At 39.2% G+C, this 15,206-nt stretch overlaps 1 protein-coding gene across 1 annotated transcript; it reads right to left on the bottom strand.

Annotated features, from left to right (window-relative positions):
* Positions 1-1,293: 1,293 nt before the first annotated feature.
* On the bottom strand, positions 1,294-3,063 carry LOC109205850 (abscisic stress-ripening protein 2-like). The gene is made up of 2 exons (XM_019368606.1): positions 2,821-3,063; positions 1,294-1,619 (listed from the first exon to the last, which is right to left on the bottom strand). Exons 1-2 carry the CDS (start codon positions 2,971-2,973, stop codon positions 1,431-1,433), a joined length of 342 nt encoding a protein of 113 aa, XP_019224151.1. The 5' UTR covers positions 2,974-3,063; the 3' UTR covers positions 1,294-1,430.
* Between the last annotated feature and the right edge of the window lie 12,143 nt (positions 3,064-15,206).

Genomic DNA, 15,206 nt, shown 5'->3' with positions numbered 1-15,206 from the left:
ACAAGACCCCGCCATCAATTCCACTGTCTGGAAAGCTCTTTTTCAACTCTTTAGATTTTAGTGCATTACTAACATCTTCTAGTGAAATGTTGTCTTTCCCATATAGCAGCGTACCAGCAAAGATATCATAAGACGGTGGTAAAGAACATAACACAATCAAGGCTTGATCCTCAGTCTCAATTTTGATATCCACACTCTTAAGGTCCATTATAATTGAATTAAACTCATCAATGTGTGTTTTAACAGGTGTTCCTTCATTCATGTGGAGATTGTATAACCTCTTTTTCAGGTAGAGGCGGTATGTTAGAGATTTCTTAGAATACAGATCTTCCAGCTTCTTCCATGCCGTTGCTGCAAAAGTTTCTTGAGCAATTTCCCGAAGAACGCTATTTGTAACGGTCATGAAGATCGCACTCAAAGTCCTCTTTTTCGGGTCTGCCTTCTCTGTCTCTTTCATCTCTTCAGGAAAATCCTCATCAATTGCCTTCCATAACCCTTGGAACACCAGGGACGATTTCATCATAATCTTCCACAGACTGAAACTAGAACCCCCATCATATTTCTCTTCTTCGTACTTTGTTGAAGATGTTGAAGACACCTTAACCATAGATTGTACGTAGAAACCCGAACCTTGCTCTGATACCAATTGTTGCGGTATATCGTGGGTTAACTAGCACACAATCACACGCAAAGCAAATAGAGAGGAAAAATCAACACAAGATTTAATGAGGTTTGGCTAAGCCTAATCCTCGGGGCAAAAGCAGAGAGAGTTTTCCACTATGAGTGAGAAGAAAAGCACAGTACAATCTCTAGGATTCCCAACTACAACCCCTATATATTGATCCCAAAAGGTCCCAAACATATAAGAGAAAAGTTTCCCAATTTGACAAGGACTATAGGTTTTCCTTTCCCAAATCTATTAGGACAATGGATTTTCCTAAACCTATAGGGATTATGAGTTTCCTAAAACTACAAGAAATAATCCAAGCCACAAAACAACAATTACACTATCATCTCACTTATTGAATAACTGCTCATAGTAAGTCAAACTAGCTCTAGTTCCCTGAAAACGGAACCTACGTACTGAAACAAATTAAATTAGACCAATTAATAGTTATATAAGTCTATAAAAAGAATTCTTTACGTTATTAGTATAATTGATAAGTTATAAATTATTGTATTAACTAGTTAAACGATAAAAAAAATGCGCACACAGGCGCGGCATACCCATTATTACGCCACTCAAAAAAGCAACTATATACAAGGTACGTAGTTCAACAGAGAATTGCGAGGAAAGTCAAAAACACATATGATTATTTATGGAAGCATATATCCACTAGAGAACATTACAGTAGGAAAACACAATTATACTCCATACAGGAAAGGGAACTCAATTCACAGCAGATTTAAACGTCCAAAACCAATGTAATTTAGAAATGGTGGTGGTGGTGATGCTTTCCTCCCTCAGCTTCTTTTTCTTCTTTCTTAGCATCCTTCTTGTCATGGTGCTCATGAAATGCATATCCACCAGCTCCAACTGCAGCAGCAGCTGCTATCTCTTCCTCTATCTTGTGTTTGTGTGCATGCTCTGGATCTTTCTTTGCTTCATGTTTCTCATGCTATATTAATGTTTATCAACAAAACAATAGGAAAATTACAAATAAAAGTTAATATTGGCGTAGAGACAAATTTCAAAAATTAGTTACTCCCTCCGTTCCAGTTTATGTGAACCTATTTCCCTTTTAGTCCGTTCCAAAAAGAATGACCCCTTTCTAAATTTGAAAACAATTTAGCTTAAACTTCCAATTCTACCCTTAATGAGAAGCTTTTATTACCACCCAAATACTCTGGACCATTTTTTTGACTTGTTTAAGACCACAACTTCAAAAAGTCTTATTTTTTCTTAAACTCCGTGTCCAAACAAACAAGTTCACATAAATTGCAACAGAAGGAGTATAAAATATGTAGAGTGACATACGTGATGGTGGGAGTTGGCGCTTAAAACTACTATAGCTAGGCTAATATTAGGATTTAACTATGACTACATTTCATTGTATAATTATAAATGGTAGAAACTTCAATTCCTTTGAAAAATTATCCTTTTATAAAGAATTTTAAGTTATATACACATTTTATAAAAATACTATTAGTGAAACGTTATTACTCTAATTTAATACATGTTACTATATCAAACTTGATATGAGATCTACCTATTGTTGTAAATTAACTTAACTTGTATTTATAATTGCGAACCAACGACGGACCTATATATTGAGTGGAGGGGTCACCGGCCGCCGTTAACCTCGGCAAACTTTTTGGATATATATGTGTGTTGAAAATGGTCATATATTTTGCTTGGAATCATTAAGATCAAAAGTCCGATGGGGCCACTAGTTGAACAATCGGCTCATGTGCTTCTCGTCACCTTCAAATCCTAGGTCCGTCTCTGCTAGAACGTGTAAGCTGTCCTTGTCTTCTACAAAATGATCCTTTTATGTTTTTCTTCGCTTTTTCACACTCCTCTCTTACATATCAACAAATTAAAGAAAAAATATATATTCTATCTGGCAATTGTGTTATCTTTTGCATTAGAGTAAATAATAATTGGCAAGTAAAAACCCTTTTTGCATTTGTTAGACGACGTATATTATCGATAATTCTTGTTGTTTAGATTATAAGCACATGATGATGACCAATCTAACACGTTCACGACAGAAAAAACTTCAGGAAAAATAATCTTTTATGATCAGATACAATTTAAATAGAAGAAAATAACTTTATGAAAACTGTATCTCAAGTATATAAAAACATTATATTTACCAAGGCGTAGACACCAGCAGCAGCAGTGCCAAGTTCACCAATTTCCTCAAGATGCTTATGGTGTTTCATTTCCTTATCATAATCGGTGGGGCCGCCTTCTTCCTCCTTGTTCTTGTGGTGGAAGAGGTGGTGGTGGTGCTTCTCCTCCGCCATGGGTTTGGGTGGCACAGTTTGTGAAGAGGATCAAATGTAGTATGAAGATGATGTTGAATGAGAAAGTGGGTGATGCTTGATACATTTACGTTTTGTGAATATGTTAACCTAGTAGTACATACACTATTTATAAGCGATTAACTAATCGAGGACTTAGTCCAAATTAAATATTAGCTCATATTTTCAGTATTAATAATTGTGGAGGAGGTGGCACTGTGATAGTCATACAACCGTTCTGCTATAATTTATGAGTTTAACTTCTAAATCCTGAACGCGTCAAATAATTTTTACATATTAACTCACCTAAACGATAATTGTAGGCATCGTTCATGAATGATGAGTGACATTAGTAAATTGAAAAAACTGCATGTAACTTGCTATAAAGCCAAAAGTACATCGATAGTGTAAATACAATTCACACTACAATATAATATATATATATATATATATATATATATATATATATATATATATATATATATATATAGTTAAATTCATGCTTTTTGTATATGACTGAGATTTTTAAGTTTGATTTGGAGAGGAAATAAAATTTATGAACAATTTTTTAGTTTTTATCAATCGATTACACAAAATTATAGATGAAGGCTTGTTGGATAAACTAGATACAAGCTCATGACTAACCATATTAGCTTGTTGATTTAATTGTAGAGTGTATAGTTAGGATGTTAAATGTATGGTTTGGTAGTTAGAAGTCATTTATGGTTGTTAGTTGGTAGTTATTTACTGTATATTTACATAGTGCACAACGAATAGAAACAACAGATGATTCCAATTTTATTTATCTCGATATGTTCTTCTTCTCTTTCAAATTCTCTCTCTCTCTCTCCCTTTCTCTCTCTCTCTCTCTCTCTCTCTCTCTCTCTCTCTCTCTCTCTCGTTGGTAGATATGGTAGCTAACATGGTATCAGAGCCACCTGCGTAGATCTACATTGCAGCACCAGTTTCTCCCCAGTCTTCTCAGAAACTTCGATTCAACAAATTCTAGTTGAATCGTTTTAGAGTTCGTCTGAGCTAGAAGGAGCTAGGGTTTGTGAATTGAGCGAAAATTTCTCATAATTATTCACTACAGTTGTTCTGCGATTTCGTTGCTGCTAGAAGATGGCAATTGGACATGAGTCAAGTCCCTCGAGTGGTGTACCTGTTCCTCCTACCACAGGAAATAGTAATTTGGGTATTGGTACCACGAGTTTCCCAACAATCGATCACAATCATCCATTATTCTTACAACCAACAGACACTCTAGGGAGTACATTGATATCTCTTAAGCTTATTGGATCCGACAATTATGCCTTATGGAGTCGTGCTATAAGGATTGGTCTTTTAGGTAAGAGCAAATTGGGCTTTGTTGATGGTTCATTTTCTAAAACTAGGTTTGAACCTGAATTACATGACCAGTGAGAAAAGGTTAATGTTGTTGTTCTTTCATGGATCATGAACTCTGTTAGACCAGGCCTATTGATTAATGTTCTGTATGCTTCTAATGCTCATAGGGTTTGGGATGATCTCAAAGAAAGATTTGATAAATTCAATGGTTCTAGAGTTCTATATCTTCACAGAGAAATTCATAGTTTGACCCAAGGAATTATGACAATTGCTGATTATTTTTCTAAACTTAAAGATCTGTGGGATGAATTTGATGCACTCATGCCTTATCCTGGTTGCCCTTGTACTGAATCTAAGAAATATTCTCAACATTTTGAAGCTCATAGATTACTCCAGTTTCTGGTGAGCTTGAATAAAACCTATGCTCAAGCGAGAAGCCAAATTATGATGATGTCTCATGTGCCTAGTATCAACAAATCATATTCTCTACTTGTTGATCAAGAAAGTCAGAGAAGACTTGCAGCCTGTCAGAATTCTATGCTAGTTACTGAAGGGATAGAAAGTACAACATTTTATAGCAATAAAGGGAATGGAGCTTCAGGTGGTAACTATAAGTTCAAATAAAGTCAGGTCAAATGTTAATACTTCCATTGCAAGGGACATACTAAGGAGAATTGCTACAAACTCATAGGGCATCCACCTGACTTCAAGACCAAAAGGAAAGGAGCTGCATCTACCTATGGTCTGTATGTCAATGGTGCCTCTGGTGTAGACTTTACTCGAGGGAATACTACCCGCAGGAACACTCAACCACATTGTGCACTCACTCAAACCAATGCTTCCTATCAACAAAAAACAAATGAGGATATTCTTGTGTTTATCCATAGCAGCCAATCGCCTATCCACATCAATAGATTCCTAATTTTTGATGTCCTCCTTAGTCTAATTAAACTCGTGCTTTCTTTACTAAAGAACAGTTTTAGCAGATTCTTCAACTATTATCAATGGGGAATGAGGAAGCTCCAGGATCATCTAGTAGATTGGTTGCAACAGGTACTCTAATTGCCTTAATTACAAGATTTGTCAATAAGAACTAAATCATAGACACTGGTGCCTCAAATCATATGATCTCTAGAATTGACATGTTTAATTCACACAGTTCAATTAACAAAGCAAATAAAAATACAATTTACTTACCAAATGGGGAGATGGTGTCTGTCACTCATAAATGGGAAGCTACTGTTCTAAAAGATCACAGTATATCTAATATGATGTACATACCAGACTTTAAGTACAACTTGTTGTCAGTGTCTCAACTCACCAACGAGCTTCATTACTTTGTTGCCTTCTTCCATGACTTGTGTATTTTTCAGGATCTTTACAGATGTCAGGTGAATGTGATTGGTAGAAGAATCATGGACTGTATATTCTACAAGGAGAAGGGCTTCAAAACTCCTCAACACAGTCTGCTGGAAGATGTCTCCATACAGTTGATGTTTCTTCTGGTTCTGAGCCTTGTTCTAGCTCTAGTACTATTGATAATTCTAGTTCCTGCTCAACTAGTAATCTGTGGCATAAGAGATTTAGCCATGCTCCTATAAATATAATAAAAAGACTCAATGAAATGAGTGTTGTGAAGGCATGTACTCATGAACATTGTTCTGTGTGTCCCTTAGCTAAACAATCCAAACTGTTTTTTCCTCTAAGTAATTCAACTACTAAGTCTGTGTTTAAATTGGTGCATTGTGATATTTGGGGAACCTACTAGGTGCCAACTTATGATGGGAAGAGAATTTTCGTCACTCTAGTTGTGACTACTCTAGATATACTTGGATATTTCTTATTAACTCTATGTCGGAAGTTGTAGTAGTGTTGAAGACTTCTTAGTTATAGCAAAAAATTTGTTCTCTACTATTGTAAAATACTTGAGAACTAATAATGGAAGTGAGTTCTTTAGCAATGAACTCACATTTTTCTTAACCACTCCTGGGATCATGCATCACAGTTCTTGTGTATACACTCCACAATAGAATGGATTTGTGAAAGGAAAGCACATAACAATACTAGAGATGGCAAGGTCTCTCAGGTTTCAAGCTTCTATTCCTCTAAGATTCTAGGGTGAGTTTGTCACTACAGTTGTCTATCTTATTAATCGACTTTATTCTAGGGTAATTTGGTACAAGACTTGTTTTGAGATGCTTTATTTGCATCCTCCTTCACTAACTTAAGAGTCTTTGGGTGCTTGTGTTATGCATCCTGTCCTAAAGTGCATGACAAGTCTTCACCAAGAGCGATACTAGCAGTTCTCATGGGGTATTCATCCATTCAGAAAGGATATATCCTGTATGATCTATCCTCGAAGACCTTCATAGTCAACAAGAATGTTACATTTCGAGAAGACATCTATCCCTTTAAGCACATTAAACAAGTCAGCAATCCCTTGTTTCCTATCTTGGATTTTGTTCCTTCTGCTCTTGACAACTCAATTACCTCTACTATAGCTCCTCACAATGTGATACAACCCTCTCCAGCAGTCTCAGAAGATGACAGTGTATCTGATCACCTACATCTTCCAAACATAACTGAAATTCCAACTACAAGTGAAGCTCCTGTAGTTGATTCTCTAAGTACACAAGAACTCAGAAAGTCCTCTAGAACCAGTAGACCTCCTATGTGGTTGCAGGGTGGATGCCATGAAACTTGAGATAGAAGCATTAGAAGACAACCACACCTGGAGTATTGTGGATCTGCCTCCTAGAAAGAAGCCTATTGGATGCAGATGGATATTCAAGATTAAGTATAAAGCTTTCGAGGAGATAAAGAGGTTTAAGGCCAGACAGGTAGCCAAAGGCTATAGCCAAAGGAAAGGCTTGAATTATAGTGAAACGTTTTCACCAGTAGCTAAGATGGTGACAATTAGATATATTATTTCCCTTGCAGCTTCAAAGCAGTGGCTTCTGTATCAAATGAATGTGCATGATGCCTTCCTCAATGGTGATCTCCTAGAGGAAGTCTATATGGTCATTCCTGAAGGGTTTACTATATAGGGGGAGAATCAGAAGGTCTGCAAACTATACAAATATCTGTATGGTCTCAAATAGGCTCCTATGCAGTGGAATTTGAAACTTACTGAAGCTCTGGTGTTTATGGAATTTGAAAAAGGTCTTTATGACTATTCCCTATTCACCAAGAAGGTTGCAGGTGGTGTAGTAATAATTCTGGTGTATGTGGAAGATCTAATTGTTACTGGAAATAATCAAAGTCTGATCAATGACACTAGGTGCAAAGTGCAGCAGAGGTTCAAGATGAAAGATCTTGGGGAGTTAAAGTTCGTCCTGGGCATTGAATTTGCAAGATCAAATAAAGGCATCTTTATGTATCAAAGAAAGAATGCTCTTGAGCTGATTGCTGAGGTAGGCCTAGGAGGAGCTAAGCCAGCTGGTACTCCACTAGAATTTAACCAAATACTTATATCAGTGAAGTATGATGAGTGTCTCAAACACAAGGAATCAAGTGGGGATAAGCAACTTGAAGATCCTAGCAGCTATCAGATATTGGTGGGGAGACTATTGTATCTAACTATGACCAGACTTGATATTGCTTTTTCAGTATATTTATTAACTCAATACATGCACTCTCCTAAAGTATCTCACATGGAAGCAACCTTAAGGGTAGTGAGGCATATCAAAGAAGCTCCTGGCCTGGGGTTGATCATGCCTACCGGAGATACTAAGCAGCTCATTGCTTATTGTGACTTTGACTGGGGAGCATGTGTAGAAACAAGAAAATCAGTTACTGGGTACCTAGTTAATTTTGGGAAGTCTTAGGTATCATGGAAATCGAAGAAGCAGCACATTGTCTCAAGAAGTTCTGTAGAATCTGAGTTTAGAAGCATGGCTGCTTGTGCAGCAAAAATCACATGGCTGGTAGGCTTGTCTAATGAACTTGGAGTCAATATTCAGATGCCAGTAAAGATGATATCAGACAGCAAAGCTGCAATACAAATAGCAGCTAATCTTATATTCCATGAGAGAACAAAGCCGATTGACATAGACTATCACTTTGCGAGAGAAAAAATCAGCTAAGGACTGTTACAAATTAAACATATATCTATAGAAGATCAGCTGAGGACTTCCTTACCAAGAGTTCAGGAAAGGCACAACATGATCATTTGCTGAACCAGCTTGGAGTTGAGATCTTGCTTAGACCAACAACTTGAGGGGGAGTGTTGGCTAAACTAGACACAAGCTAATGACTAACTATAGTTAGCTTTCAGACTTAATTGTAGAATGTATAGTTAGGTTGTTAAATGATAGTTTGGTAGTTAGAAGTCATTTATGGTTATCTCTTAGTTGGAAGTTATTTACTGTATATATACACAATGCACAGTGAATAGAAACGAACATATTCCAATTTTATTTCTCTCGATCTGTTCTTCTTCTCTCTCAAATTCTCTTGTCTTCTAAGCTCAACTCTCTCTCTCTCTCTCTCTCTCTCTCTCTCTCTCTCTCTCTCTCTCTCTCTCTCTCATTGACACCCAAGGCAGCTAAACAAGCCTCAAGAATTTCAAATGGATTGATTACCTTTAGATTGTCTCTACAACAATACGTCTAAGTGTTTAGATCTCTAACGTGTTAGCATGTGTTCAGAAATATAAATGATTAAACAAATTATGAGATTCCAGCAAGAAGCCTTATGACTTAAGGTTCTTATCATGCAGTTACAAGGGACAATGGTAATTAATCTTGACTTCGACCTTTGTGTTTAATTTGTTGCATTTTTCTCCAATTTCAGTCCCGATGTTTCTTATCTCGTAAATGACCTCAAGTTTATTGGTTTCTTGGGCATTTCTTCCCTCTACAAATTACTTTAAGAAACCAAATTCTCTTCATATAGTAAACAAAGTAAATGTAGTTGTGTACGGGTAAAATTAGGGGCAAAGTTTCCCCCGATTAGCCGATGAGAGAACGAAGGGGAAGCACAGATCGACGTGATTATAATCGTGGCCGGGAACCCCTCATATCGAGACCCGGGAAGAATGAATAGTGTATTAGAGAATGGATAAAGTAAGGAGACATACCCCAGATCATGTATGGGTTCTGTACCTCGGGAGACACGGTGAAGGGTTCTACATGACGGATAGGGGGTGCAATATTCGCCCTCAATCGGATTTTACTATGCAAATCCCGTTCGGTGTTCCTTATAGATCAAGAGACCAAGTGGCCCCGACCATTACAGTCTGACCCTTTCTAGAGAGATCTTAATCTGATGTGTAAGTATCACGCCACTCAGGGTCATTAGATCGAAGACTGCCGACAATTAAGAGAAGAAGTTTCTCGATTGTTCAACAACGGGCACCTCCAAGAATTCCTAGGCGAGCGAGCCAAAAACTACTTCAAAAATAGGGACGCCAACAAATAGGTCAAACAACAGGAGCCTCAGCACATGATCAACCTGATTAATGGGGGAGTTGAAGTCCCCCAAGGGCCAGTGATAAAACATACTAAAGTATGTATTACAAGGGAAAAATACACCTCGGGATTACGTTCCGGAGGGAACTATCTCATTCAGGGATGAAGACACCGAGGGAATCATACAGACTCGCAATGATGCACTGTAATATCTGTACTTATTAATAAATATCGAGTTAAACATGTGTTGATTGATCTAGGTAACTCGGCCAACATCATCAGATCAAGGGTCGTAGAGCAACTGGGTATACGGGATCAAATTGTACCGGCGGTCCGGGTATTAAATGGGTTAAATATGGCATGTGATACCACGGAAAGAGAAATAACATTATCGGTAAACACTAGTAGGACGACCCAAGAAATGAATTTATACTTGATCGAAGCAGATATGAGGTACAACGCTTTATTCGGATGTCCAAGGGTCCATAACATGAGGGTCGTAGCCTTAACCTTACACCAGGCGCTGAAATTTCCCACACTAGGGAGAGTTAAAACGGTTTATGGAGCACAACCGGCTGCAAGGGAAATGTTTGCTATCAATGAAGTGATCCTGGTGCCCGTGGTCTCGACATTGAGAAGCAAGGAACCGATCGAAAAAGACTAAATAGTAATCAATGATGCTGGCCTCAGCTGAACTGGAGAAGACATGAAGAACAAGGAGTGGACGATGAGGATGATTACGGTGTACCGAGAACATTCATAGCTCCCGATGACACCGACGCCACCAAATCAACGGTCAAGGAGTTGGAGCAAGGTATATTAATGGAGAACCTACCGGATCAAAAGGTATACCTGGGCATGGGGTTAACGCCCGAGCTAAGAAAAAAGCTTATTTATTTTCTTAAAGCTAAGATCGATTGTTTTGCTTGGTCCTATTTAGACCTGACAGGGATCCCACAAAAGGTATCCACTCACAAGCTGAGTTTGGACCCGAAGATCAATCCGGTCAAGCGGAAGTAAAGGCAACAGTCCGAGATCAAACACGCGTTCATCAAGGATAAGGTATCCAAACTTCTAAAAATAGGTTCCATCTAGGAACATAGATACCCGAATTGGTTAACGTAGCAGTAGTACCGAAAAAGGAAATAAACTAAGAATGTGTGTAGATTATAAGGACCTAAACCAAGAATGTATAGATGATTCTTTCCCTGTACATAACATCGATCAGATGATCGACGCCATAGACGGGCATAAGATACTCAGCTTTCTCGATGCTTACTCTGGTTACCACCAAATTTGGATGGACCTGGACGATCAAGAAAAGACTTCTTTCATAATAAAGTTCAGCACCTACTGCTATAATGTAATTCCATTCGGATTAAACAACGTCGGTGCTACCTACCAACACCTAGTAAACCGAATGTTCGAAGAACAAATAGGAAAATAAGTGGAGGCTTATATTGACGATATGTTGTTCAAGTCCCTGCGAATAGAGATTCATTTGAAACATTTGCAGGAAACCTTCGACATATTAATGAAGTACAACATGAAGCTAAATCCGGAGAAGTGCGCATTTGGGGCAGTTCGGGAAAGTTTCTCTGGTTCATGGTATCTAATCGGGGAATAGAGATCAACCCCGATGAAATAAAGGCCATAGAGGACATCACCATAGTCAAAAACGTCAAGTTGGTTAAAATATTGTTTGGGCGGAAAGCCGCATTGGGCCAGTTCATCTCGAGACCGTCAGATAAGAGCCATCAATTCTTCTTACTATTGAGAAAGAAGAACAATTTTTCTTGGACTCCGGAATGCTAGCGAACTTTGAAATATCTCAAGAGATACCTATCAAGCCCCTCATTGCTAGACACTCCAAAGGCAGACTGACAGTTGAACCTTTACGTGGCGGTTTCCGAGGTGGTGGTAAGTGGTGTCCTAGTCTGGGAGGAAGAAGGTACGCAATTTCCTATTTATTATGCTAGTAGAACCCTAGGTGATGCCGAAACAAGGTATACTCACCTAGAAAAGTTATTGCTCGCCTTACTAAGAGCTTCCAAGAAACTAAAACCGTACTTCCAATGCCACCCCATATGTGTCGTGACCTCTTACTCATTGGGGAATGTCCTGAATAAGACCAGCCGGCTAGCCAAATGGGTTGTAGAGATCAGCGGGTATGATATCGAGTGCAAACCCCACACTGCCATAAAGTCTCAGGTTTTGGCAGATTTTGGCAGATTTTATGGCCGACTTTATGCCAGCCTTACCCAAAGTGAAAAGGAATTGCTGCTCACTTCGGGGGCTAATTTGGTAATCTAGACCCTATTCACAGACGGTGCCTCCAACGCTAAGGGGTCCGTGCTCGGTATCATGTTAAAGCTGCCCGCGGGCAATGTAATTAGACAGTCTGTTAGAATTGTAACATTGACGAATAATGAAGCCGAGTATGAAGCTATGATTGCAGGTCTAGAACTGACTAAGAGCCTCGGGGCCAAGGTGATTGAAGCCAAATGTGATTCCCTCTTCATCGTAAATCAAGTCAGCAAAACGTTCATAGTAAAAGAAGAACGGATGCGGATATGCTTGGACAAATTGTAGGTAACCCTGACACATAACTAAAGGAATGGACTCTACAATATGTACCTCAAGATCAAAACAGCAAGGCCGATGCATTGGCCAACTTGGGATTGTCTGTCGACTCTGATGAATTCAAATCGGGGCCAGTGGGGAAGCTAATGAAATTGGTGGTAGAAGAAGTTCAGGCCGAAGTAAACTCAACAAGTTTAACATGGGAATGGAGAAACAAGTACATAGACTACCTAAAGACCGGAAATTGCCATCGATCCGAAAAAATCAAAGGCCCTATGCACCAAAGCTTCCAGGTTTAGTTTAGTTGAAGGGAAATTGTTCAGAAGGTCTTTCTTCGTCCCAGTGACTAGATGCTTAGGTTTGGGAGAGACCAAATACGCCATGAGAAAAGTCCACGAGGGCACTTGTGGGAACCATTCGGTGGCGGAATCCTTGGTTCGAAAGCTGATCAAAGCCAACTACTACTGGAATGAAATAGAGAAGGATGAAAAAACTTCGTACAAAAATGCAATGAATTGCTAATGACACGCCCCGATGATTTATCAATCGGGAGAGATGCTTCACTCGGTCTTGTCGCCATGGCCGTTTATAAAATGGGTAATGGATATCATCGGTCCTTTGCCATAGGCGCCGGGCAAGCCCCAATACATATGCTCATGATTGATTGTTTTTCCAAATAGGTCGAGGCTCAGGCGTTCGAGAAGGTCTGGGAGAAGGAAGTCATCAACTTCATCTGGGATCACATTATATGTCGATTTGGGATACCAGCCGAGATCGTTTGCGACAACAAAAAACAATTCGTCAGCATCAAGGTAAGAAAGTTTTTTGAAACCACAAGATTAAAAAAATATTATAAATGCCTTACCATTGTAGTGAGAATGAGCAAGCAGAATCGACGGACAAAACTATTCTCCAAAACCTAAAAGAAGAGGTTGACCGGTTCAAAGAGGAAGTGGAAGGAAATCCTGCCCAAAGTCTTATGGGCATACCGCACAACTTCAAAGTGGAGTACCGGGGCAACCCCGTCCTCCCTAATCTACGGAGAGGAAGCCTTAATACCAGTCGAGGTAGGGGAACCGAGCCTCAGGTTTCGTTATGCTACCAAAGTGTCAAACGACGAGACCATGACCACGAGCCTAGAATTATTAGACGAAAGGCAGGAAGCCGCCCTGGTCCGGTTGGCCACCCAGAAGCAACGAATATAGAGGTACTATAATCAAAGAGCAAACCTTTGACATTTTCAAGTCCGAGACTTAGTGTTGAGAAAAGTAACACTACACACCAGGAACCCAAAGGACGAAAAATTGGGCCCAAATTGGGAAGGACTGTATAGAGTTGCTGGAATAACCAGCAAAGGCTCGTATAAACTCGAATCGAGAAATGGTGTACAAATAATGAACAACTGGAATGTAGCACACTTAAAGTAGTACTACTGCTAAGGTGCGAGCTTAATTCCCTTTCTTAACCGGACTAACTTATGCAGGTACTCGACAAAGGCCAAATATGACTATTAGGTCTACAATCACGTGTTGTACTCTTTTTCCCTTGAATCGATTTTGCCCCGAAGTGAGTTTTTCCGCAATTTATTTGACGAGGCAACAGTAAAACGCGCTACCTTAGTTTCAAAGACTGGCCTTAAACTGGAATTGTTGATTGTTTGCACTAAACCAACAGTATCTGAGCCCTCACAAGTTTGGCCTCGAATATTGGAGGTCATTACCCCTAGTTTAAGATCTTTAGAAAGGGAAAATTTTAATCTTTAAAAAGGGCAAATTTTATATGTCAAAAGCCAAGGCTTGGTTTAGGATTTATTATAAGGGTCAAGCGGTCAAACGAATCGTGCCGATATGGACTGCTCTAGCCACGGCACAAGGCTTATGCGCCTCTAACTATGTACTATACTTATAAGACAATGAAAGAAATTGTTGCTTCCTTCATACTTTATTGCTATGCATTTCGCTTCGTCGATGCTTCACAACGGATCCTAGTTCCTAAAGCCTACGGGCTACCCCGACTCGGGGACTGTCATCCAATAAAAAAATTGGATGGCTCGAGCTATTAAATCCCGGAGGTACCAAGCCAATTAGGAAGTGCCCAAATATGAAAGGCTACGTCCACCTTATAACGGCTTGGAGACGTCCAAAGTACGTACTCAGAAAGTATGGCCCTTACGTATAATCAAAACCTATTAAAAGGGTTACCCTTGGCAAAAACAACGTTGTATATGATTTAAACAATTAAACACCTTAAAGGCCTTCGATTTTATTAAAATTTTGAATCAACGAGTAATTCGGAGTTCCCATAGCAATCGGGCCCCATTTGGACCTCCAAAGAACGGATGCTCTAGATTACGTTTGACTCTATACTAAGGCATTAGGGACATATAAAATGGAAAACAAATGCTAAAATGTTAAAACACGATGTTGCCAAAGCGAAAATTTTATATACATGTCTCAAAAAACATTTACAATGACGCAATGAAATGGCCTCAAAATAAATAAGAAAGAAAATTGTACAAAAAGTGAAAAAAAAAGAACTAAGGCATCTACGCTTGATCTTCACCGTAGCTCGACTCATCACCGGAACCTTTAGAACCTTTAGAGGCTTCGGGACCTTTGGGCTCATAGAGTTCCTTTGCCCTGGCCTCGAGCCTCTTGGCTTCTTTGATCTCAGCCGACAGGTCAAATCCTCAAGCATGAATCTCTTCGAGGGTCTCCCTCCGAGATAGCCGGTTCACATGCTCGGTCGTCTTCCTTAAGCGGACCTCAGCCACCTCCACATCAGATTTATACTAGGCCAATATTTCATCTACCACGGAGGAATCAACCGAGATTGCCTCTAATTTGGACTTCAGTGCGGTGTATTCCCGACCAAGATCATCTTGTTCCGAGACGG

This window comes from Nicotiana attenuata, unplaced genomic scaffold (assembly GCF_001879085.1).
Source record: "Nicotiana attenuata strain UT unplaced genomic scaffold, NIATTr2, whole genome shotgun sequence".
NCBI classification, from domain to species: Eukaryota; Viridiplantae; Streptophyta; class Magnoliopsida; order Solanales; family Solanaceae; genus Nicotiana; species Nicotiana attenuata.
The sequence above is the reverse complement of the archived record's forward strand: the minus strand, read 5'-3'. Positions and strand labels throughout refer to the sequence as shown.

Bases quoted from the DNA above. Each gene is read 5' to 3' on its own strand.
- LOC109205850 (XM_019368606.1), bottom strand. From the start codon at position 2,973: ATGGCGGAGGAGAAGCACCACCACCACCTCTTCCACCACAAGAACAAG. The intron at 1,620-2,820 runs GTAAATATAATG...ACATTAATATAG, and splicing joins CTGCTGGTGTCTACGCCTTG to CATGAGAAACATGAAGCAAA.